This window comes from Mustelus asterias, chromosome 18 (assembly GCF_964213995.1).
Source record: "Mustelus asterias chromosome 18, sMusAst1.hap1.1, whole genome shotgun sequence".
Lineage (NCBI taxonomy): Eukaryota > Metazoa > Chordata > Chondrichthyes > Carcharhiniformes > Triakidae > Mustelus > Mustelus asterias.
Window position 1 is genome coordinate 9,307,361 of NC_135818.1, and position 26,884 is coordinate 9,334,244.

Here is a 26,884-nt window from a genome sequence, read left to right on the forward strand (position 1 = left end):
ATATGGGATCCCCAAACAGAACGGTGAGATCCAATTCCAATCGTCTTGAGAAATCGCCCTTCCTTTAATCTGTGTTCTGCCTTCTGACCGGCTTTTAAAACTAAAATCAAATTTGCTACCCTCCCCACAACTGCATACCAATCAATATTTTCTTGTTTCCTGTGTCGTACCTTGTCAAAGGCTTTCTGAAATGCAAAGTTGTTCCTCACCGCATTTCCTTCACCCACTAAAGCTTCAACTTCTCAAGGAGCACTATCAGGCTTGCACATCTGACCTTCCTTTAGGAAATCCTTTTGTTAATTACTTCTTCTTAAGCTAGATGCTTGTGAATGCATTTTGAATCAAAGAATCCAATTTCTCCCCTTCCGTAAACATTAGTGTTAGCTACTGTGTTAATCACAGGTTAGCATGGCACACAAACGGGCATTACACTGGCCAAGCTCCAATTCTAGGAATCCAGGTCCAAGAGTGGACATGGATTCAACATGGAACAGTTGGGCAGCACGGTAGCAGCACAGTGGTTAGCACTGCTGCCTCAATTTTGGCTTGGGTCACTGTCTGTGTGGAGACTGCATGTTCTCCCCTTGTCTGCATGAGTTTCCTCCGGGTGCTCCGGTTTCAAAGAACAAAGAACAGTACAGCATAGGAACAGGCCGTTCGGCCCACCAAGTCTGTGCCGACACAGATGCCTCTCTAATCTAATATTGTCTTGCCTCTACCTGGTCCATATCCATCTATTGCCTGCCTATTCATGTATCTATCCAGAAGCCTCTTGAGCGTAGTTATAGAATCTGCTTCCACCAACTCCTCCGGCAGCGCGTTCCAGGCATTCACCACCCTGCGTGTGAAAAAAATGCCGCTCACATCTCTTTTAAACTTTCCCCCTCTCACTTTCAATCTATGCCCCCAGTAATTGACCCTTCGACCCTGGGAAAAAGACTCTGACTATACACTCTACCCAGGCCGGTCATAATCTTGTAAACCTCTATCAGGTCCCCCCTCACCCTCCAACTCTCCAATGAGAACAATCCAAGTTTGTTCAACCTTTCTTCATAGTCCAAATCCTCCAAACCAGGCAACATCCTGGTAAATCTTTTCTGAACCCTTTCCAATACATTAACATCCTTCCAGTAGCGTGGCGACCAGAATTGTATACAATACTCCAAATGCGGCCCAACCAAAGTCTTATAAAGCTGCAACATGATTTTCCAATTCCGAAACTCAACGCCCTGACCGATGAAGGCCAGCATGCCATACGCCTTCTTGACCACCTTAGTTACCACCTTCAGGGAACTGTGGATCTGCACGCCTAGATCCCTCTGTATGCTAATATTTCTAAAGGCTCTACCATTTACTGGATACTTTCCTTCTGCAGTAGACCTTCCAAATCACATCACCTCACATTTGTCCGGGTTAAATTCCATCTGCCATCTTTCGGCCCAGGTCTCCAGCCGATTTCTATCCTGCTGTATCCTCCGACAATCCTCCTCACTATCCGCTACTCCCCAATTTTTTTTATTATCATTTGCAGATTTACTAGTCAGACCACCTACATTTTCCTCCAATTCCTTTATATATATTACAAACAACAGAGGCCCCAGCACTGATCATTGTAGAACACCACTTGTTGCAGACCTCCAGTTAGAAAAGTACCCTTCCACTGCAACTCTCTGCTTTCTATGCTGTTAATGAAAATTTTTAAAGAACAACCTACATCGTGGAAAATCCAAACAGTATTACTTTATTTTGCGCTTACAATGGCCATTGAGTGTGAACAGAAGAATCTGCTCGAAGTTATTCTGTTACAGCCATCTTTGATGCAGATCATACAAGTATATTCAAACCTGTACAGATCTAATCACATCAGCCATCTTTTATACAGATCTAATCAGACAAGTATATTCAATTCTGTATAGATCTAATCACATTCCTCAATACAATGGATTTCCTACCTTGTTTACCCAATAGGTCTTTACGAAAATACAATTACACCCATAATTAAATTACTTATGTGGTTGTAGCTTTGTTTCCCCCCCCCCCACCCCACCGAGAGCATTCCATTCTTTATAGAATCATAAAATCCTACAGTGCAGAAGGAGGCCATTCCGCCCTTCAAATCTGCACTGACCACAATCCCACCCAGGCCCTATCCCAATAACCCCATGCACTTACCCTAGCTAGTCCCCCTGACACTAAGGGGCAATTTAGCCTGGCTAATCCACCTAAGCCACACATCTTTGGATTGTGGGAGGAAACCGGAGCACCCGGAGGAAACCCATGCAGACACAGGGAGAACGCACCGACTCCACAAAGACAGTGACCCAAGCCAGGAATCGAATTCGGGCCATGGCACTGACAGGCAGCAGTGCTAACCACTGTGCCACCGCTTTGTGTGCCTTCATTTTACTCGAGTCAAGCTATCCTCTCGAACCTCTGTCAAACCATGCTAACCCATATTTTCTGAATTAGTCCTTTATTGATATTCTACTTTCTCAATGCCCAAGCCAGTTTTGTATCCATCTTACCAGCTCACCTCCTGAAAGACATGCAGGTTAGGTGCATTGACCAAAGTAAATTCTCCCTCAGTGTACCCTAACAGGCAACAGAGTGTGCTAAAATTGTTCCTTAGTGTCCCAAGATGTGTCCCAAGAAAATACCACGAATAAACCGTGAAGATATGACTTCAGACTCGAAGAAGACAACTTGGTTGAGAACAGTGGAGTAAGTCATCCACTGTGATGAGTGCTTGTAAATACACTGTATAAAAAAAGTAGACTGCATTGGGATACCTTTGAACTTGTATAATGTTTGAAATGATACTTGAAACTTGTACATCTGATGTGCTAAGTGTAATTTTACAAGATGGAGAACACAGTTTTAAAGCTCTTTTGGCAGGTTTTGTACCTGCCGTCACCCAAAGGTCAAATCTGACTCAGTTCAAGCGACAGTCACCATTTTCCAGAAAATAAAATCTCCACAGATGTTAAAAATAATCCCAGCTCCATTAAGTTTTGATAGGTTTCCAAGATTGATAACAAACACAAGCTGCCATCATTTTAATTTGTTTGCCCTTTGCGATCATCCAAAATTCTCTGTGTACAAGTGTACACATCTCTATGAAAATAGTGGAAAAGATTAATATTTAGTGACTGTAAAAATGTTACTGTGGGTTATGACAGCCTACACTTAAAAAAAAATACAATTTTTATGGAGATGTATAAGTTTATTTATTAGTGTCACGGGCTTACATTAACACTGCAATGAAGTTACTGTGAAAATCCCCTAGTCGCCACACTCCGGCGCCTGTTCGGGTACGTTGAGGGAGAATTTAGCACGGGCTGATGCACCTAACCAGCATGTCTTTCAGACTGTGGGAGGAAACCGGAGCACCCGGAGGAAACCCACATAGACACAGGGGAGAATGTGCAGACTCCGCACAGAGTGACCCAAGCTGAGAATCGAATTCGGGTCCCTAGCGCTGTGAGGCAGCAGTGCTAACCACTGTGCCACCGCTTTGTGTGCCTTCATTTTACTCGAGTCAAGCTATCCTCTCGAACCTCTGTCAAACCATGCTAACCCATATTTTCTGAATTAGTCCTTTATTGATATTCTACTTTCTCAATGCCCAAGCCAGTTTTGTATCCATCTTACCAGCTCACCTCCTGAAAGACATGCAGGTTAGGTGCATTGACCAAAGTAAATTCTCCCTCAGTGTACCCTAACAGGCAACAGAGTGTGCTAAAATTGTTCCTTAGTGTCCCAAGATGTGTCCCAAGAAAATACCACGAATAAACCGTGAAGATATGACTTCAGACTCGAAGAAGACAACTTGGTTGAGAACAGTGGAGTAAGTCATCCACTGTGATGAGTGCTTGTAAATACACTGTATAAAAAAAGTAGACTGCATTGGGATACCTTTGAACTTGTATAATGTTTGAAATGATACTTGAAACTTGTACATCTGATGTGCTAAGTGTAATTTTACAAGATGGAGAACACAGTTTTAAAGCTCTTTTGGCAGGTTTTGTACCTGCCGTCACCCAAAGGTCAAATCTGACTCAGTTCAAGCGACAGTCACCATTTTCCAGAAAATAAAATCTCCACAGATGTTAAAAATAATCCCAGCTCCATTAAGTTTTGATAGGTTTCCAAGATTGATAACAAACACAAGCTGCCATCATTTTAATTTGTTTGCCCTTTGCGATCATCCAAAATTCTCTGTGTACAAGTGTACACATCTCTATGAAAATAGTGGAAAAGATTAATATTTAGTGACTGTAAAAATGTTACTGTGGGTTATGACAGCCTACACTTAAAAAAAAATACAATTTTTATGGAGATGTATAAGTTTATTTATTAGTGTCACGGGCTTACATTAACACTGCAATGAAGTTACTGTGAAAATCCCCTAGTCGCCACACTCCGGCGCCTGTTCGGGTACGTTGAGGGAGAATTTAGCACGGGCTGATGCACCTAACCAGCATGTCTTTCAGACTGTGGGAGGAAACCGGAGCACCCGGAGGAAACCCACATAGACACAGGGGAGAATGTGCAGACTCCGCACAGAGTGACCCAAGCTGAGAATCGAATTCGGGTCCCTAGCGCTGTGAGGCAGCAGTGCTAACCACTGTGCCACCGCTTTGTGTGCCTTCATTTTACTCGAGTCAAGCTATCCTCTCGAACCTCTGTCAAACCATGCTAACCCATATTTTCTGAATTAGTCCTTTATTGATATTCTACTTTCTCAATGCCCAAGCCAGTTTTGTATCCATCTTACCAGCTCACCTCCTGAAAGACATGCAGGTTAGGTGCATTGACCAAAGTAAATTCTCCCTCAGTGTACCCTAACAGGCAACAGAGTGTGCTAAAATTGTTCCTTAGTGTCCCAAGATGTGTCCCAAGAAAATACCACGAATAAACCGTGAAGATATGACTTCAGACTCGAAGAAGACAACTTGGTTGAGAACAGTGGAGTAAGTCATCCACTGTGATGAGTGCTTGTAAATACACTGTATAAAAAAAGTAGACTGCATTGGGATACCTTTGAACTTGTATAATGTTTGAAATGATACTTGAAACTTGTACATCTGATGTGCTAAGTGTAATTTTACAAGATGGAGAACACAGTTTTAAAGCTCTTTTGGCAGGTTTTGTACCTGCCGTCACCCAAAGGTCAAATCTGACTCAGTTCAAGCGACAGTCACCATTTTCCAGAAAATAAAATCTCCACAGATGTTAAAAATAATCCCAGCTCCATTAAGTTTTGATAGGTTTCCAAGATTGATAACAAACACAAGCTGCCATCATTTTAATTTGTTTGCCCTTTGCGATCATCCAAAATTCTCTGTGTACAAGTGTACACATCTCTATGAAAATAGTGGAAAAGATTAATATTTAGTGACTGTAAAAATGTTACTGTGGGTTATGACAGCCTACACTTAAAAAAAAATACAATTTTTATGGAGATGTATAAGTTTATTTATTAGTGTCACGGGCTTACATTAACACTGCAATGAAGTTACTGTGAAAATCCCCTAGTCGCCACACTCCGGCGCCTGTTCGGGTACGTTGAGGGAGAATTTAGCACGGGCTGATGCACCTAACCAGCATGTCTTTCAGACTGTGGGAGGAAACCGGAGCACCCGGAGGAAACCCACATAGACACAGGGGAGAATGTGCAGACTCCGCACAGAGTGACCCAAGCTGAGAATCGAATTCGGGTCCCTAGCGCTGTGAGGCAGCAATGCTAAAAGTATAAACTCTTGAATGCAGTAGTTATGAGTTTTGGAACAAATGAAAGTGGAATCAAACTCAATCGAGCATCGAAGAATCGCAAAATTAGATATACTGGTCCACCTATTGTTGACTGGATAGTGATTCAGTGCTGCAGCATGGTAGAAATATGATGGCAGTCTATCTATTTGTCCTAAGGTCAATAGCAAGTAGCTCTTTGGTAATAGGATCCAACATTTAATCCAATATGTTCCTTCAACGGAGGTGCCTAATCGGAGAGACATTACTATTTTGAACCAAACAAAACATGCCAAAAAAAGCAGAGAAGTTCTGACTTACTAACAAAGCTTTGAGGTCCAGCATCCATTCCTTTTTAAGGATGACCATGGCAGCCATACCGCAGAACGTGTAGCCACCGTGTGCTTCCATTCCAGGTACACCGCCAATCCCACCCTCCCAGTTCTGACACCTGCAAAGGAAAAGAAAAGTTATCGATGTTCTACAGAGTCGCCGCAGACAATTATGCATTTTCCCTCTCTGAACTGCTCCTTTCCATGGAGCATGCCAAGGCATACGCTGAAATTTCTGGTTTAACGTATCCTTCATATTTTAATCAGTGGTTTTTCAGCCTTTTGCTTTGAAATGATCAACCCGAAGCGGCAAATCCTGAACTTGTGTTATAAAGCGAAGGTGGATCCCTCCCCTCCGAGAACTAACGCCTAACCACTCAATGAGGAGTACCTCACCTCATAATCTGTTAAGGTGAATGTGACGTGGTACGATCTGCTCTTCAGCAACTTTTAGTGGTTAAATCAAAATAACTCCCTGACACTCTCTAAAATCAACAAGTTACAATTTATTTATCTAATTAACAGTGAACAAAAAGTTAACTAATCTCTTAACCCAAATAAGACACTATTCTAATGGAATGCTGTTTAGATAAATACAATTCCCACTTATTGACAAAAAAATAGAATTTTAGTCACTCTCTAAATTACAACCAGGTTTTGCGTCTTCTGGAATATTCGGGTCTTCTCTATTGATTCTTCTTTGGTACCTTCGCTATCGAGATGGTAATTTCTCTTAAAACATAAATGAAGCTAAGAGCTGTTTCTCTGGCAGACAGCAGTTAATCTCTGCTTTTGTCCCATTGCCACCTTTCTTTTATACCTGTGATGACAAATCAATACCCCCCACAATAGGATTGGTCCGAGGTTGCCAAAACCATCAAATTTAAATTTAATTGGTTCTTGGTATCTAAGTGCCTGATTAAAATTGAATTCAAAAAAATTCGAAAACCTGTTGCCTTGGTAACACTGCTGCTTAGCCTCCCAATACAGATGTTTCATGTTGGATGTTTCATTTTGGGCACTCTATCTGTACTTGCATTTTTTTTTAACATTCTAAGCACAGAAAAAACACACACCACCTTTTAAAGGGACCATGCAATTTTCTTTTTTTTACAATTTTTTAAAAAACAATTTTACGAACACCAATCTACGATTACTCTACTTCGCGACACTTGGCCCAAAATCATGAACAAATTGTGAAAACACTGTCTCTCAAAAAAAAGAGTTAATTTCTTGAACATTTGTACACTCTCTGCAAACAGATTTTTTCAAATACTGTCATTGGCTGAAATCAGTAATTATTCAACTTGCATTTTACTTTGAATTCAATTAGGAACAGATTTCAAAGTCTGATCTAAGGATGAATTCCCTTGAGGGTTAAAAAGTCCGAGAACATAATGGTTCAGAACCTTAATAGGAGGTACTTGACCCCCTTCTAACAGCAATTCCATACTTATGGAAGGATCAGGAGGGGACAAAGAGAATAGGGCAGCATGTAGCTATTTATTGAGATTGGGCCAGTCAACGGTTGCAAAATGATAGTCAGACGGGCGGCACGGTGGCACAATGGTTAGCACTGCTGCCTCACAGCGCCAGGGACCCAGGTTCAATTCCTGGCTTGGGTCACTGTATGTCCGTGTCTGCATAGGTTTCCTCCGGGTGCTCCGGTTTCCTCCCACGCTCCAAAGATGTGCAGGTTAGGTTGATTGACCATGCTAAGTTGCCCCTTAGTGTCAGGAGGTCTAGATAGGGTAAATATGTGGGGTTACGGGGATAGGGCCTGGGTGGGATTGTTGCGAGTGCAGACTCGATGGGCCGAATCGCCTCCTTCTTCACTGTAGGGATTCTATGATTCGATGTGCAGTGAACACGGGCGGCATTTTAGCTTGAGTTAACATCTGGTTAAACAGAGATGTGGTCCAAATTCCAATCACTGTCTCCACTGTGCATCTTTTTCAGGTTCATGGGGAGAAGAATGAAAGCACAATCTTAGAAAGGAGAAGTTTCTTCACAACAGTTCAACAGCTGTTCCTGCTGTGCTCAACATGGCATGCAATTCAGCAGAACTCCCATCCAAAGGAGAACATGGAGGAATCTAATAAACTGTGCAACTGAGTAGAGATGTTAGCATACCTGAGCGGTTTGAATATAGCGTTCGCACATTGATTGATTACTCAGAAGCAGGATGCAGGCAAACATTTTGAATGTCAACAATGTTAATTCACAGTTTTGAAAACAACTGAGTTGTCTATTGATCTTTCTCCACTTAAAGGTACTGACCTTAACACCCACTCTGGTGTCCCTTCAAAGAGTGTTGGCGTGATGATGTTTGTCAAGGATGCAACAGATGCCGCACAGTAGGTACTCCTAGAAAATTGCAGAACAGTGAATTTGCTTCCAGTTATCATTAATCAACAATGCCCAAAATCGTTAGGGAACATTCTAAATGAATTTTTATACTTCGCATCACGGCTGTCAATAATTTATCCAAAAAAGGAAGCTTAAGCCTTTGAACAATGTATTTTCTCTTACAATAAGAAGTCTCACAACACCAGGTTAAAGTCCAACAGGTTTATTTGGAATCACGAGCTTGCAGAGCACTGCTCCTTCATCAGGTGAGTGATTCACCTGATGAAGGAGCAGTGCTCCGAAAGCTCGTGATTCCAAATAAACCTGTTGGACTTTAACCTGGTGTTGAGACTTTTTATTGTGTCCACCCCAGTCCAACACTGGCATCTCCACCTTTTTTCTTACAAATCAGCAATTTCTGCAGTTTTAATTAGGTAAGAAGAGAAAAATAGTAAGCTAAGCACGCTATATATTAATAATTTGATTTTCTTCCTTTGCTTTGTCAGACTCTGTAGGCCTCAGGAAGAGTAGCACTATTATAAACAAAAAGATAGTTACTCTGAAGAGAGTGCTTACTTCTTTAGAGCAATATTATTATTACAATGGGCGGCACAGTGATTAGCACTGCTGCCACACACCACCAGGGACCCGGGTTCGATTCCAGTCTTGGGTTACTGTTTGCACATTCTCCCCATGATTATGTGGGTTTCCTCCGGGTGCTCCGGTTTCCTCCCACAGTCCAAATGTGTGCAGGTTAGGTTGATTGGCCAGGATAAATTGCCCCTTAGTGTCAGTGGGATTAACAGGGTAAATGTGCGGGGTTATGGGATTGGGGCCTGGGTGGAATTGTTGTCGGTGCAGGTTCGATGGGCCGAATGGCTTCCTTCTACACTGTAGGGAACCTGTGATCTATCTGTGCAACACTGATATCATTTCCATTTTGGACAACGTGCTGCATGCATCAATATTGAAGCATTCAGCAAAAGGAACTGTCAAACAACACAAGTAACTCGAGGAATAAAATTCCCCCCACCCTGTCCCAGTAATGCATCACAATCCCAAGCTCCAATGTCACAGCCTACCAAGTAATAGAAAACGGTACCTCTTCCATTTCAACAGCTAAAGCTCTCGGCAAGTGACCAGCGGTTTTGTGCTGCAAACTGATTGCTTAATGAGAGCAGTCAACAAGATAAATTCATTCCCCAAAGATCATCTGCAACCATGTAATTCGCCTTCTAACTCTGGTCCTTGATGTGAAAGGTCGGAATGAAAACATATCGCTCTTCACAGCCTCCTTGTCAAATAATCTTTTGGAGTCTGCATGGTCCGCGACTTTCCATTCAGATGTGATCATGTTTTTCTTCCTGTACTCTTCTCCTCACCGCCCCCCGCCCCTTTCAATTTCCCGAGAAAGGAACAATTGATAGAGTATCTCAAAACCAGCAACCTGCAGTCCGAATCCACGTCAATTCTGGGATCGTACCGATTTTCAAAGCTGGCACTCGGTGGATTGCTGGAGGCCAGGATTCTGCTGAGTCCCAGTCAGGTGAGGAGCCGCTGGACTCGGTCGAGCCTCAGTGGCTGGAGCTGCAAAGACAAGCTCAGGGCGGCACAGTGGCTAGCACTGCTGTCTCTCAGAGCCAGGGACCTGGGTTTAATTCCCGGCTTAGGTCATTATCGGTGTGGAGTTTGCACATTCTCCCCGTGTCCGCGTGGGTTTCCTCCGGGTGCTCCGGTTTCCTCCCACAGTCCCAAGATGTGTGGGTTAGGTAAATTGGTCATGCTAAATTGTCCCTTAGTGTCAGGGGGACTAGCTAGGGCAAATGTATGGGGCTATGGGGATGAGGCCTGGGTGGGATTGTGGTCGGTGCAGACTTGATGGGCCGAATGGCCTCCTTCTGCACTGCAGGGATTCTATGAACATCAGAAGGGAGTGCTCAGTTTTATGATCCCGTTCTGCCTTCAGAACAAGTTAACAGCGCTGACATGCTGACGCACCAAGGTCAACACTGACAAAGTGGCAGCTACTGTGGTGACCTTGATCCAGGAGATTGGTCCTGGAATGCTGCAAGAACTGCACTCCTGCTGAGCCATTTGCCAGCATCCATCAGTGCCAATGCAAAGGAAGGGAAGGGCATCTTGAACTCACTCCAGCCTCTCAAGGAAGCAGCCAGATGTCCTTGGGCCCCCGTAGGGAGCAGGGTCAGCAGGTACATACCCTGTGGCCGTTCCTCCAGGTGACGCTGGGAGTGTCCAGCCCATTCAACCCCCCCTCATCTGTGACCCCATCAGCTACAGCTCCACAGGCTGAGGAGGGTGGCACTGCCACAGGAGCCCGAAAGCAGGCTGCAGCCCTCCAGGTCTCAGTCTTCCAGAGGACATCACCTCTGCTGTGGATGTTGGGGATGCACCAAGACATAGTCACAGGGTTAGAAATGTCAAGGCACAGTTACACATCATGGGCATGGGTGTTAATCACTTGTACATAATGTTGACCATTGTAAATACATCCCCAAGAATGTCTCCTTGTCTATGGCTCCTTGTTATGATGAGCAGTGTTCATGTCAGTCAGATGTGAAACTTTGGTTCCTGCATAAAATGAAGGCAAGTGTCGCAGTCCAGGGGCTCTCCCCGTGCAGTGTGTGGAATTCTGAGCATAGTGAATGTCCAGCTTCAAAGTCACTCGCCACATTAGTGATGCCTGCACCTTGACATGGCTTGTGTTTGCTGCAAGAATCTCATACCCAAGTGTCCCTGGATGTTCTGCGTCTGCTCTCAGCACCTTAAGAGGCGAGGCTGCCCACCCACCCCCATCTCATCAGCAGTCCTGACATGTGAAGGTGTAGCGCTGAATGGAACAGGTGATGAAGCCTGCCATGATGTCAAGCGCTGTTGAAGTCTATGTGCCCAGTGTGCCACAGCTGGAATGACCCTCTTCACAGAGCGTACATGTGCTGCAATCAGCCAGACAGGAACGGTCATCACCCATGATCAAAATGAATGGCAGAGCAGGCTCAAAGGGCCGAATGGCCTCCTCCTGCTTCTAGTTTCCATTTTTCTATGAAATGCAATGTGAAGATTTCAGAAATGTCCTCACTGCATCCCATCATCACCCTCCTGGAATCTTGTGGCTATGAGGGCTTCATGAACATGCCTGCCTTGCCTGTCCAGTGCAATGGCTTCATTGGTTTTCAGGACCGCAGTGCCCTCATCAGAGGAGACGTGCAGTGGTTCCATCTCCTAGTCATCCAGGTCTTTCCCACCCATTTCCATCGCCAGCTTCTGTGGCACGCAGCTTCTGATGCGTCACACCCTCTGATGTGCTCTACTGGGTCGATTGAGGCCTCATTTTCAGGATGCTCCAACAAACCCTGGGTAGCGGCATGAGGCTGGTTGTAAGTTCCCTCAGCAGGAGTCTGAGGCTGCTGTATGGGTGTCATCAGCCACGTCCTTTGCGGTTGTGCCCTCATCTCCGAGGAGCCAACTCTGCAGCCCGTGTCGTTCCTGGAAGATCCGAGGGATCTGAAACCCGCTGAGGACGTACAAGTCATGGATGTTGCTGGTGTATAGTGCACAAACCTGCACGATCTGTTTGTTACGGTCGCAGACCAGCTGGACACTGAGTTAAGCCTTGGCGGTTCACGTATTGAACTGCTTGATGCCAGGGAGATTTAAGAGCTATATTTCCAGTGAACATGTGGCAACGAATATTGCACTTAATCCTGGTAATGAAACAGTACCAGCTATGGCATATTTAAGGTTTCACTTGAGCTCACTGGGAACAACTGATGGAGTGGCCTTTCACCCTTAGCAGAGTATATCTGCTGCAGCTGGAAATCTTAACCACCCTCAGAGGGTTTGTTGCTTTTATTGTGCTTCATAATTCAAAAACCAAAGAGAGAAAAACAGTAAACGAGACAGCAAAGCGACCATATCACCAAGATGCCTTCAGTGGAAGAGAGGTAGAACTGGAAAAGGCTCTCACCCATAAAATTAAACGGTGTCAAGAAAATGCACCTTTTCCATGAATTATAAGTGGAAGGTGAGTAATGAACCCAAACATTGCTTTGACATGGACAACACAGACACAACAAAAAACACTCATGCAGATTAATATCCTTGATTTCCCAGGATCGTAGCTGTTGACTGTTCATTGTGCGCAGGGAGATAAGTAAAAGCCTCCAGATGAAAGCAGGAAAGGTCAAAGAAGCAAAAAAAAACAAAGGATTTGCCAGGGGCAACCAGGGACAAACAAAATCAGATTTACTCAGGTTTTATTTTCAAGGAAGAACGTTCAATCAGCAAAGGCTCCATGAAATAGGCCGAGTGATTCTATTGCAAAGTACTGAGCCTGTTCGAAGCATGTAACTGCTGCATTTATCAACTGAAAATCCCTGGCAAGTTCAGATTCCTACATTTGCTGCACGAGGAACATCATTTTGTTACAAAATTCAGAGTGCCCAACATTGCAGACTCCTCCACCCCACCCGTGTATGCCTTGTCCTCCCAGCAAGTCAGACTAGAGGTGGCAGCATGGTGGCATACAATTGGTAAGGGGTGACCCTAAGAGGATTCAATGTTGACTCCACTCATCAAGAGGTCGCATGGTCTCAAGTCAAATAGAGGCAAGGAAACTTCCTGCTGACTTCCACCTATCTCTCTCCCTCAACTAATCGATAATTAATTCTCCATGTTGAATACCATTGAACATTGATGGTTGCAAGGGCACAGAACGTACTCTGGGTGATTCCCATCATAACAGCAGCTCGATGGCACAGGCTGGAATTTTCCTATTTTTTTTCCAAAGTGTTAAAGTAAAAGTAAAGTTTATTTATTAGTGTCACAAGTAAGGCATACATTAACGCTGCAATGAAGTTACTGTGGAAAATCCCCTAGTCGCTACACTCCAGCACCTGTTCAGGTCAATGCGCCTAACCAGCTTGCCTTTCGGACTATGGGAGGAAACCGGAGCACCCGGATGAAACCCATGCAGACACAGGGAGAATGTGCAAACTCCACACAGACAGTGACCCAAGCCAGGAATCGAACCCGGGTCCCTGGCACTGTGAGGCAGCAGTGCTAATAACTGTGCCACCGTGCTGCCCCAAGTGTTGCCTTGAGGTGGGAAAAGAGGCCAGCCCACCAGTTGCCTTGCTGGATTTCCCCACCATGTTTTCAAACACTTCTGTGCTGAAAGAAATGGAAGGGGCGGGTCCCACAACGTCACTCCAGTGGGACAAGTTTTTTTTTTAAAGGGGCATCTCAAAATGAAAAAAATCAAAATCAAAACATGGCCCACCCACCCCCCACCCACAAAACCCCTGCCCCACCACCCCCCCGACTCTGCCATTGCCCAGGGCAGCAGCATCCAGTCATGCCCTCCGCCCCAACCCGAGAGCTGTACTCACCTGTGCAACTCCGGCAGGTTCTGTTCACCAGATGCACTGTGCGAGGGAATTGTCGTAATTCACATCGGTATAATTGGACAATTGAAGGTTTTGGGGGGTGGGGGCAGAAGAGGGAGTAAAAGGCCTGGTAATGAGATGCAAGTTGATGTACAAGGGGATCCTGACTTTTAGAAGTTGGGATTCCCATTACATCATTGGCGGAGGGCGGGGACAATCAGGTGGAGAAATCCTGCCAGCGTAAAAGCCATTTTAGGGTCTGCCGTTTGATTCTCTGACCGCCCCCCCACCGCTCCCCGCCTTTTTCATTCCCCCAAAGCAGGAGTTGGAAATCCAGCCGCTCTTATTGACGCAGCAGGCTGAGGTTTGAAGGGTGTAGCTACCGGACTGAACTTGTAGCAGGTGGAGAGAAGGCCAATAGATAAAGAAAAATTTTTTACGCAACCTTGTCCACACCAGGCCATCAGTCTCTGGTGCTCCTGTTAATAACAATATTAGTGACCACTGCCCAGTCACTGTGGAGACAAAGTACAGAGGGACCTTCACACTAAGGACACCCTCCTTTCTGTTACGTAATGGCGGCATGGTGGCACAGTGGTTAGCACTGCTGCCTCACAGCACCAGGGTCGGGTTCGATTCCCGGCTTGGGTCGCTGTCTGCGCGGAGTCTGCACATTCTCCCCGTGTCTGCGTGGGTTTCCTCCGGGTGCTCCGGTTTCCTCCCACAGTCCAAAAGATGTGCTGGTTAGGTTCATTAGTCATGATAAATTGCCCCTTAGTGTCCCAGGATGGGTAGGTTAGAGAGATTAGCAGTGCAAATATGTGGGATTACGGGGATAGGGCCTAGATGGGAATGTTGTCGGAGCACCAGAGACTGATGGCCTGGTGTGGACAAGGTCGCGTAAAGAAGGACATTCGACCCATAGACTCTATGGGTCGAATGTCCTTCTTCTGCACTGTAGGGATTCTATGATTTCTAGGTAATATTACTTCTGAATTAAATGGGATAGATTCATAATAGATCGAGCAGCTCAAAACTGGACACCCTGAGACAATGTGAGCGGCAGCGAGACTACATTCCACCACAATCTGTTACCTCATTGCTTTGCACATTCCTCACTCGACCACCATCATCTGATCAGGGTTCTAATCCTGGCCCACTGATGAGTGTCGAAGAGCTCGTCAGTATCAACTCAGGCATGCTAAAGAGCGGAAACAATGTGCTATAGTCCAGTGCCGCCACTGCTAATGGATCAGATCAAATACCTGCAGTCCAGCCACATCCAGTTGGAAATGGTGACGAACACTTAAAAAATTAAAGGAGGAGGGGGAGACTCCATTCTAAACTATGAGTGCAAAAGAAAAGTCTTAAGTTTTCACAACCATCTTCAGCCAGAAGTGACAGTGAAGGGTCCATTTTAGCCTCTGCCCGAGGTTTCCAGCCGATTGGATTCACTCCACATGATATCAAGGTCGGGATGAGCACACTGCAGCAAAGGGTGTGGGCTCTGACAACGTCCTAGCTGTAGGGCTGAAGACTAGTGCTCCAGAACTAGCCATTCCTCTGCCCAGGCTGTTACAATAAGGTTACAACACTGAAAAGCAATGTAAATCCAATCCGTCCAATTACTGGGCCATCAGCAAAGTAATAGGAGGTGTCAACATAAGTGTTACCAAGCGGCACTTACTCACCCATAACCTATTCACCAACACTCAGCTTGGGTTCTTCCAGGACTGATCAGGTCCAGACCACATTATATAGCCTTGGTCCAAACATGGATATAGAAACATAGAAAACAGGAGGAGGCCATTCAGCCCTTCGAGCCTGCACCACAATTCAATATGATCATGGCTGATCATGCACTTTCAGTATCCCACTCCCACTTTCTCTCCGTACCCCTTGATCCCTTTATCCACAAGGGCCATGTCCAGCTCCCTCTTGAACACATCTAACGAACTGGCCCCCAACAGCTTTCTATGGTAGAGAATTCCACAGATTCACAACTCTCTGAGCGAAGAGGTCCTTCCGCATCTCAGTCCTGAATGGCTCACCCCTTATTCTTATACTGTGGCCCCTCAGTTCTGCACTTCCCCAGCATTGAGAACATTCTTCCCACATCTAACCTGTCCAGTCTCATCAGGATTTTATGTTTCTATGAGATCCCCTCTCATTCTTCTAAATTCCAGTGAGTACAAGCCCAGTCGATCCAATCTCTCTTCATATGTCAGTCCTGCTATTCCCGGGATCAGTCTGGTGAACCTTTGCTGGACTCCCTCAATAGGAAGAATGTCCTTCCTCAGACTTGGGAGATCAAAACTGCACACAATATTCAAGGTGTGGCCTCACCAAGGCCCTGCATAACTGCAGCAAAACATCCTTACTCCTATACTCAAATCCTCTTGCTATGAAGGCCAGCATGCCATTAGCTTTCCTCACCGCCTGCTGTACCTGCATGCCAACCTTCAGCGACTGTTCCACCATGACACCCTGGTCATGTTGCACTTCCCCTTTTCCTAAACTGCCACCATTCAGATAATAATCTTCCTTCCTGTTTTTGCCACCAAAATGGATAACGTCACATTTATCAACATTTTATTGCATTTGTCAAGTATTTGCCCACTCAGCCAGCCTGTCCAAGTCACCCTGCAGCCTCTTAGCATCCTCCTCACAGCACACACTGCCACCCAGCTTAGTGTCGTCTACAAATTTGGAGATATTGCATTTAATTCCTTTGTCCAATCTTTAATGTATATTGGACAAAAGAGCCGAATCCCTGAAGTGAAGTGAGGGTGACAATGCTTGACATAAAGGCACCAGTTGACTAAACGTGGCATTGAGGAGCCCTAGTAAAACTGAAGTCAATGGGAACGGGGGGAAAAACTCTCAACTGGTTGGAATGATGCCTAGCACCAAGAATGATGGCTGTGCCATCTGGAGGCCAATCATCCCAATCCAAGGACACCACCACAAGGGTACCTCAGGGCAGTCTCCTCAGGGCAGTTTCCTCAGCCCAACTACCTTTTCGTGACTTCCCTCCAACTTCAAGTAAGAAGTGGAGATGCTCATTGAAGGTTGCAGTGTTAAGTTCCGTTTACAGTTCCTCAGATCATAAAGGTTTGTACACACATGCAGCAAGACCAGCACAACATCCAGGTTGAGACTGATATGTGGCAAGAAACACTTGTTCCACTTAAGTGTGAGGCAATGACCATCTCCAACAGGGAAGGGGAGTCTATAATTACTTCCCCATGATATTCGATGGTATTAGAATGGTCAAATCAGCCACCATCAACAATCTGGGGTGGTGGTGGTGGGGGAGGGTGTCCACCATTGACCAGAAACTTAACTGGAGCAGTCATGTAAATACTGCAGTAGCAAGAGCAAGTCACCACCCGACTCCCCACAGCCCTTCCACAAGGCACAATTCAGGTGCGAGATGGAATCTCAACTTGCCTGGATGCATGAAGCTCCAACAACACTCGACAAGCTCCAAAACATCCAGGACAAAGTAATCTGCTTGATGGGTACCATATCTGCCACCTTAAACATTCAGTCTCTTTAGCGCCAGTATACACCAGCTACCAGAACATGGGATCTCCCAAGCGCTTATTGGAACAAACGTGGCAGTTTTCTCTCACAAGGTAATAGGTTGCTGTTTAAGATAAAGGAATTCAAATGATCTGTTTTATCCATCTATATCTTAACAGAAATAGTGCAGTGGAAAGAAATAGAATGGAAGATTTTCTGATGTGATCTGAAGAGTAAGTTATCCAACTCTTAAAAAGAAATTCAGAATGAGATAAATGCTAAAATATTGAGACCACAGCTCAACATGCTACCCATTCCACCTGAAATGAATTATAGTATTTCACAGTGAATTTAATAGACACATTTTGAAAGTATTCATTGCTCTATCTTAAAGTTTATTGTTTAGTTAGATTATTTTAAGCATGTTTAAACACAGTCCTCAGCGCCTTGCAATAAGAAGCCAATCGTAATCAAAACTCACCTGACATCAACCTCTCCGCTCATGTGCATGGTGAAGGAACCATTAGGCTGCTTCACAGAGTGTAGAAATTCGAGCAGTTTTTCCCTGTAATGAGAACAAAGGAGTATGAGTGAGACTCTGTTCAGCCTTAATTAAATGTATGACATTTTGAAATTAACTTATCCATTGCCTCGAATGATCAGGCAATATGTTCATGAAAGCAAAGTACTGCGGATGCTGGAATCTGAAACACAAACAGTAAACCGCTGGAGAATCTCGGCAGGTCTGACAGCATCTATGGGGAGAGGATAGAGCCGACGTTCCGAGTCAGCTCTGACGAAGGGTCATCCGGACACGAAACGTTAGCCCTATCTTCACTCCACAGATGCTGTCAGACCTGCTGAGATTTTCCAGCGGGCAATATGTGTAGATTGTTTTGCCCTGTTCAAAGTTTACATTTGAAGTGACAGTGTCCGTACCGCAATCACAACTTGGTGCAAAAATTGCAGAGGCTCAATCATTTATAAATTGTTGCAAGACTACATTGATGATGAATTGAATCATAGAATCCCTACAATACAGGAGGCCATTCAACCCATCGAATGCAATCCCACCCAGGCCCTATCCCCGTAACCCCATATATTTACCCTGCTAATCCCCCTGACATTAGGCTCAATTTAGCATGGCCAATCAACCTAACCCGCACATCTTTGGACTGTGGGAGGAAACCGGAGCAGCCGGAGGAAACCCACGCAGACACGGGGAGAACATGCAAACTCCACACAGTCAGTGACCCGAGGCCGGAATTGAATCCGGGTCCCTAGCGCTGTGAGGCAGCAGTGCTAACCACTGTGCCACTGGAAGTCAGCTTCTGCATTGCTTAGTGCTGCTGGAATATTTAAGTGATAAAACAGAAGGCTGGGAAAAAGGATATTACATTCAGAAAGATTTGACTCTTCTTACAGCCCAAACCCTTTAATACCACACAGCAAAGAAACATAGAACAGTACAGCACAGTACAGGCCCTTCGGCCCTCGATGTTGTGCCGAGCTTTGTCCGAAGCCAAGATCATGCTTTCCTAATCCCCATCATTCTGGTGTGCTCCATGTGCCTATCCAATAACCGCTTGAAAGTTCCTAAAGTGTCTGACTCCACTATCACAGCAGGCAGTCCATTCCACACCCCAACCACTCTCTGAGTAAAGAACCTACCTCGGACAGCCCTCCTATATCTCCCACCATGAACCCTATTGTTATGCCCCCTAGTAACAGCTACATCCACCCGAGGAAATTGTCTCTGAACGTCCATTCTATCTATCCCCCTTATCATCTTATAAACCTCTATTAAGTCGCCTCTCATCCTCCTCCGCTCCAAAGAGAAAAGCCCTAGCTCCCTCAACCTTTCCTCATAAGACCTACCCTCCTGGTAAATCTCCTCTGCACTCTCTCCAATGCTTCCACATCCTTCTTATAGTGAGGTGACCAGAACTGCACACAATATTCCAAATGTGGTCTCACCAAGGTCCTGTACAGTTGCAGCATAACCCCACGGCTCTTAAACTCAAACCCCCTGTTAATAAACGCTAACACACTATAGGCCTTCTTCACGGCTCTATCCACTTGAGTGGCAACCTCTAGAGATCTGTGGATATGAACCCCAAGATCTCTCTGTTCCTCCACATTCCTCAGAACCCTGCCATTGACCCTGTAATCCGCATTCAAATTTGTCCTACCAAAATGAATCACCTCACACTTATCAGGGTTAAACTCCATCTGCCATTTTTCGGCCCAGCTCTGCATCCTATCAATGTCTCTTTGCAACCTACAACAGCCCTCCACCTCATCCACTACTCCACCAATCTTGGTGTCATCAGCAATTTACTGACCCACCCTTCAGCCCCCTCCTCCAAGTCATTGATAAAAATCACAAATAGCAGAGGACCCAGCACTGATCCCTGTGGTACACCGCTGGTAACTGGTCTCCAGTCTGAAAATTTTCCATCCACCACCATCCTCTGTCTTCTATGAGATAGCCATGTTCACTGGCTTCTTCCCTCTATCCATTTACAGGAGTTATCTGGTAGTGACTTGGGTTATTGGAAGGGGTGGTGGGAAAAAAAGAGGAAGAAGGGCTAGTAAATCACTTCCTACATTGAACAGCGGTTAGGGACGTGAAACAAACTTCTACCCTGGCAATCAATTCATGGCATTCAATAATTCAGCGAGTTTGACAGGTCCTTGTTTGTTAGTCATGATCACTGTCAAAAGAACCATTGCGGAGAATGTTCACCATTCAAACTACAAATGATAACGTCCAAATGTCCTACTTCTAAAATACATTTGCAGTCACAGGAACATTAACCGTGCATGCAGAAAGGGTGGAGAAAAAGCTCCACACAAAGTATATATCAGCATTATTTAGATCTTACTAGACTACAGAAGTTCATTTCATTCTCTGATTTGTTCTGGGTTTCTGCTTCTCTCTGAATAGGCGGAGGGCATTAAGAGGTCATACTGCATTTGTGTTACATGTTTGAAGGCGAAACGCAATCGACCCGCGGGCGTCCTACATTTGTCCATCGTGCGATGGGCATTCCTGGTGTGCGCTAATTAACCTCAAGAACTGGTCTAAGGCTTTCAAGAATGGTACGAACAACTCCTTTCTGAACCAAAGCTTGGGGCTTTGCCACTGGTGGAAATGAATCAACATTGTGTCTCTATTGGACGAAAAACACTTTTCCAACTTCAAATTGGCCACGCCTTTATGCTTAGATTGTACAGAATTCCTTGTATCAGCATTTTTACCATTTTCTTTTTGAGCTTAAATCGCCTAATGTACCCAGGCACATAAGTAGGTAAAAGAAATGAGCACCAATTGTAATGATCAGTGCAGGGCAGTTTGGTGGGAGTGCGCGCTACATTATGATCCAATAAAAGCAAAACACTGCGGACGCTGGAAATCCAAAATGAAAACAGAAAACGCTAGAAAAGCTCAGCACATCTGGCAGCATCTGTGGAGAGAGAAACACTGTTAACCTTTCAAATCGGGCGGCAGAGTGGCACAGTGGTTAGCACTGCTGCCTCACAGCGCCAGGGACCCGGCTTCGATTCCCGGCTTGGGTGACTGTCTGTGTGGAGTTTGCATGTTCTCGCTGTGTCTGGGGGTGTTTCCCCCGGGTGCTCTGGTTTCCCCTCTCAGTCCAAAGATGTGCAGGTTAAGTGCATTGGCCATGCTAAATTCTCCCTCAGTGTACCCGAACAGGCGCCGGAGTGTGGCGACTAGGGGATTTTCACAGTAACTTAATTGCAGTGTTAATGTAAGCCTACTTGTGACACTAATAAATAAACTTAAAGTCCAAAATGACGAGACTTAGTTCAGATAAATCGTCATATTAGACTCAAAGTTTTAAGTTTTTCCTCTCTTTGTAGGTACTGCCAGACCCAAGTATTTCCAGCCTTTTCTGTTTTTATTTATCACACTTTTATTCAGTGCCATTAAGTGTGCCACATCTTTCATTTTTAGCGCAAAAGACAATTTGTGACACAAATACCAAATAAAGAATGAACATATCCAGTATTTGCAAACACGTTGGTAACCAACACAAACGTCTGCGGTTCATTTGATTTTTCTGTTTGCACATTTGAAATAAAAAGTTGCACAAATCTGTTCTTTGCCGTTTCATATTACAGTGCATGAGCTTCAAATCCCATTGTCCACAAAAACTGGTTTGTAGCTAAACAATGGAGTGTATCCCCAAATACTAACAAGGTAAATTCATTAAAACAGATGTGCAAAACTTCCAATTTAAGGTTTAAAGCTTATTTATTAGTGTCACAAGCAGGCTTACATTAACACTGCAATGAAGTTACTGTGAAAATCCTCACCCATGTGACTCCACAATGTGACTCCAGACCCATAGAAACGAGGTTGACTTTTAATGGAATGGCTTTGCAACTCTCTCAGTTCAAGGGTGATTAGGGATGGATAACAAACACTGGCCTTGCCAGTGATGCCCTCATTCGATGAAAGAATAAGTAAAAAAAAAATCTAGGATGGAAATCATTTGTTCCAGCACTAATTAGTGCCATTAGTGTCTTCATTAATTTTGAGAGTTCTTGTCCCTGATGCAATATTAGTTCCTACTATCCAGCCTGCAGACCTTATCCTTTCCTGTAAATACTGACTCAAAGTAAGTATTCAACATGTCCACACTCGGCGCCTGTTCGGGTACACTGAGAGAGAATTTAGCGTGGCCAATGCACCTAACCCGCACGTCTTTCAGAATGTGGGAGGAGACCAGAGCACCCGGAGGAAACCCACGCAGACACGGGGAGAACGTGCAAACTCCACACATACAGTGACCCAAGCCGGGAATCGAACCCGGGTCCCTGGCGCTGAGAGGCAGCAGTGCTAACCCACTGTGCCACTGTGTTCAGGTGCACTAGGGGAGAATTTAGCATGGTCAATGCACCTAACCAGCACGTCTTTCAGAATGTGGGAGGAAACCGGAGCACCCAGAGGAAACCCACGCAGACACGGGGAGAACGTGCATACTCCACACAGATAGTGACCCAAGCGGGAATCGAACCTGGGTCCCTGGGGCTGTGAGGCAGCAATGCTAACCCACTGTACCATCCTATTAGTTTTGTTTCGTTGTTAGCAGTGATTATCTTTCACTGAGAAATCTAATTGCTAATTCACAGTGTTAAACAATGAGCACATTATCCCATGACGCTCTGATAGGCAATAATCACATCAGTAGGATAGTAAATCAGGAACATTATCAGCTATGTAAATTTAGATGCTCGCACTCTGCAACTGACTGAAAAGTGATTTCTCTGCTCCATTTATTCAGCTACAGCACTTGGCATTTTGATCGCTGTAAAATATATTTTCTTTAATCTGGTGGCAAATTTTACTTTTGCAGCAGCAACGAGATGAGAAATAAAAATGTGGTACCCAAATAAAGACAGCTATAAACATGCTTTTGTTGCAAAGAAACACTGACAAAATAGTTTTTTTTTCCCCCCAGTTTACTTCTTGCTCCCCATTTTCTAGTTATTAATTTAAAATGGGTTTGTTTCATGAATGCTATCCTCAAAATTGGAAGCTGCATGTCCATCCAAGTGGTCAGGGAGCCACAGTGGGTTAGCACTGCTGCCTCACAGCGCCAGGGACCCGGGTTCAATTCTGGCCTCGGGTCACTGTGTGTGTGGAGTCTGCACCTTCTCCCTGTGTCTGCATGGGTTTCCTCGGGGTGCTCCAGTCTCCTCCCACACTCCAAAGATGTGCAGGCTAGATGGACTGGCCATGCTAAATTATCCCTGAGTGTTCCAAGGTGTGTAGGTTAGGAGGATTGGTGGGGTAAATACATGGGGTTACGGGGATAGGGCCTGGGCTGGATGCACAGTCGGAGAGTGGGTGCAGACTCGAAGGGCCAAACGGCCTCCTTCTGCACTGTAGGGGTTCTACGACTTAACTGGCATTTATATACTTCCCGAGGCACTTCCCAAACAGGTGTAAAGAGACAGATGATGAGCCAGGAAAAGTTTAGAAAAAGTGCCTGAAAGTTTGATCAAAGGAATGAGCTCGAGATTTTTTTTAAAATGTGGATGAGGAGTTTGTAGGGCAAGATGAGGCAGCAGATGACACTCAAGTTATAGGAACAGTAGAGAGGTTGGGGAGGAAGGAACAGCGGGAGGAAGGTAAGTATAACAACACGGTGCATTTAGTAACCTACCATGGTGCTACAGAGGAATATTATCAGACACAAATTGAAACCAAGCTAAAGGAAGAGGCATTAGAAGGGGTGAATAATAACTTGTTGAAAGAGGTCAGTTTCAAAGGGGTATAACGAGGGTGGCAAGAAACAGGTTCTTCAACCAACCAGCCCGCAAAATCTTCACCGAGACATGCAGGGCTTGACTTTAACCCATTCAAAATCCACCCTCAAGCAAAGAGTTAAAATCAGTCCTACAGTCCAAACCAGAATGTAAAGATCAGATTTAAATTATTCACAAGTAAGCTAAATCACAATGGGGAAAACGCCAGCTGATACGAAGAGAACGAAATAAAAGACAAAGACAGAAAAAGGAAAAAGATACATTTTTTAAATGTATCTGACTCCTGAAGGAATGTGACTCCATACTTGTAAAATTGAATTTTCAGGGCCAGAGAAGTCTTTAAAAATTCACCTACCCTGAAAGCACCAGTTCTATCCTCACCTGGCACTTTTAAGGGATAACTAGAAATATCCAATTTCACATTATTTTGGAGTGGCACAGTGGTCAGCACTGCTGCCTCACAGCGCCAAGGACCCAAATTCAATTCTGGCCTCAGGTGACTGTCTGGGTGGAGTTTGCACATTCTCCCCGTGTCTGCGTGGGTTTCCTCCGGGTGCTCTGGTTTCCTCCCACAGTCCAAAGATGTGCGGGTTAGGTTGATTGGCCAGGATAAATTGCCCCATAGTGTCAGGAGGATTCGCAGGGTAAATATATGGGGCTAGGGGAACAGAGCCTGGGTGGGATTGTGGTCGGTGCAAACTCGATGGGCCGAATTGCCTCCTTCTGCACCGTCAGGATTCTATGATAATTTCATGGATTTAAATGCTGACCCAGACACTGGGCCAAGTCTAACAGGTGATGACAGAAGATGAGAAATAATTTTATTGATCTTGAGTTGAAGTGAAGCTTTTGCAATCTACTCAAATCTGATGCGTTTTCCCTGGCTGCTGCTAATTCTAATAGCAAACCTAATTTCCAGATTGCAAAGCAAGACGCATCAGAACGTTAGTTAGATAAACTGAATGAAAGTTCTTAATTAGCAGTATAACAGTTAATTTTTCAGAAGAATGAGGGGTGATCTTATAGAAACATATAAGATTAGAAAGGGAATAGATAAGATAGAAGCAGGGACATTCTTTCCGCTGGCAGGTGAAACTAAAACTAAGGGGCATGGTCTCAAAATAAGAGGAGCAGATTTAGGACTGAGTTGAGGAGGAACTTCTTCACACAAAGGGTTGTGAATCTGTGGAATTCCCTGCCCAGTGAAGCAGTTGAGGCTACCTCATTGAATGATTTAAGGCAAGGTTAGATACATTTTTGAATAGTAAAGGAATTAAGAGTTACGGTGAGCGGGCAGGTAAGTGGAGCTGAGTCCACGAAAAGATCAGCCATGATATTATTGAATGGCGGAGCAGGCTCGAGGGGCCAGATGGCCTACTCCTGCTCCTAGATCTTATGTTCTTATGTCTTATTATGTTCTCACTGAACTTATTCATCACATATTAATCCGTAGGTAATGTGGAATTTCTTATGGAAACAATATTTGGTTCCTGACGCAAGAAATGTAGTTAGACAAACTGAATGAATGTTCTTAATCAGCTGTGTAACATAATTTATTATTCAGCACATATTAATCCGTAGGTAATGAGGAATTGCTTAGGAAGCAATATTTGGTTCCTGACACAAGAGAAGAAATCTAAAGAATGCCTGAAACCTAATGATCTGTTCAAAAGGAAATTAAAATAAAGGTCACCATAAGCAAACATCATTCCATCTAAAACAAGCTTAAAGTATTACATTCGGTCAACTGACAAATGCCGCTTTTAGCAATACAAAAGTAACAGTTCCCCTAACACAGGACAATCCAATGAAGCACAAGTTAACTCCGTAATATGGCCTGGAAGTAATAAAATGCTACTCAACCACTGCAGAGGAGCTTTAAGCTTGAGCCGTTGAAAGAGGCCAACAGCTTTGAAGTTGGATTTATCCTCTCCATACAAAATGTTCCAAAGAGAAACAGATATAATGGGTTCCCCTGAGGAGGAGAACAAAATTCTCAGATTTATTTTCTGGAAAGGTAGCTACATGAAAATACATCGTGTCAATGATGTTATCATCAGATTGCTACCAGACTGAGGGATCAACGCCATTTCCTGCTCCTGGCTGCTAGTCCAGTCACTTCAGTCCTAGCTGGTATCAACCTTGGGTCCGAATGCCGGGGCGGAGGGGGGGGGGGGGGGGGGGGCGGAGGGGGGGGGTTAAAGTTCATTTATTAGTCACAAATAGGCTTACATTAACACTGCAATGAAGTTACTGTGAAATTCCCCTAGTTGCCACACTCTGGCACCTGTTCAGGTCAATCCAACTAACCAGCATGTCTTTCAGAATGTGGGAGGGAACCGCAACACCCGGAGGAAACTCACGCAGACATGGGGAGAACGTGCAGACTCCGCACAGACAGTGACCCAAGCTGGGAATTGAACCTGGGTCCCTGGCGCTGTGAGGCAGGGACGCTGTGCTACCGTGCCACTCCCCTATCCAAGATTGGAAAAGATGTTGACTTCCTTCCAAATTATGGCAGCCAGTCAGAGTTGGAGCATGTTCACAGAGCTTGATTTTCATACGACACACACATGCTGTTTTCCACTCGATCCCTGCTGCCTTTTGGTATACACAGCAGCAACAGGATCTGTGGAATTCCCTGCCCAGTGAAGCAGTTGAGGCTACCTCATTGAATGTTTTTAAGGCAAAAATAGATGGATTTTTGAACAGTAAAGGAATTAAGGGTTATGGTGAGCGGGCGGGTAAGTGGAGCCGAGTCCACGAAAAGATCAGCATGATCTTATTGAATGGCGGAGCAGGCTCGAGGGGCCAGATGGCCTACTCCTGCTCCTAGTTCTTATGTTCTTATACAAAACACAATGCATAAAGTTTACATCCAGTATGTTTCTTGTTTGGAGCATCATAAAAATCCAACAATATGTCAGTTAGGATAGTTTTTGTACTATCCTTTTATCATAGTTACCTGTTAATAACACTATATGACTCTTCTGTGCCGATAATACAGAGTGCATTCACCGCTGCATATGTTGGAGCAAGATGTGGCTCTTGGCCCGGTCCACCACCAAATCCACCTTTGGGACTTTGACATCGTGTCAGGAATTGACAAATGCTGTTTCGGAAGGAGGGAAAACATAATTATAAACTGATAAGGCAACCAAAAAGTCAAATCATTATCAAGTTTCAAATCTGCCACAGAGTATATGATTTCCATAC

General features: G+C 44.7%; 1 protein-coding gene across 1 annotated transcript in view; it reads right to left on the reverse strand.

The window, feature by feature from the left end:
* Positions 1-26,884, reverse strand: part of fntb (farnesyltransferase, CAAX box, subunit beta) — a 110,791-nt gene that overhangs the window by 33,055 nt on the left and 50,852 nt on the right. The window contains exons 5-8 of the mRNA XM_078233397.1: positions 26,634-26,780; positions 17,847-17,930; positions 8,364-8,450; positions 6,073-6,202 (exon numbers count right to left, since the gene is read on the reverse strand). Coding sequence (XP_078089523.1) covers positions 6,073-6,202; positions 8,364-8,450; positions 17,847-17,930; positions 26,634-26,780 — 448 coding nt within the window. The remainder of the gene's footprint in view (positions 1-6,072; positions 6,203-8,363; positions 8,451-17,846; positions 17,931-26,633; positions 26,781-26,884) is intronic.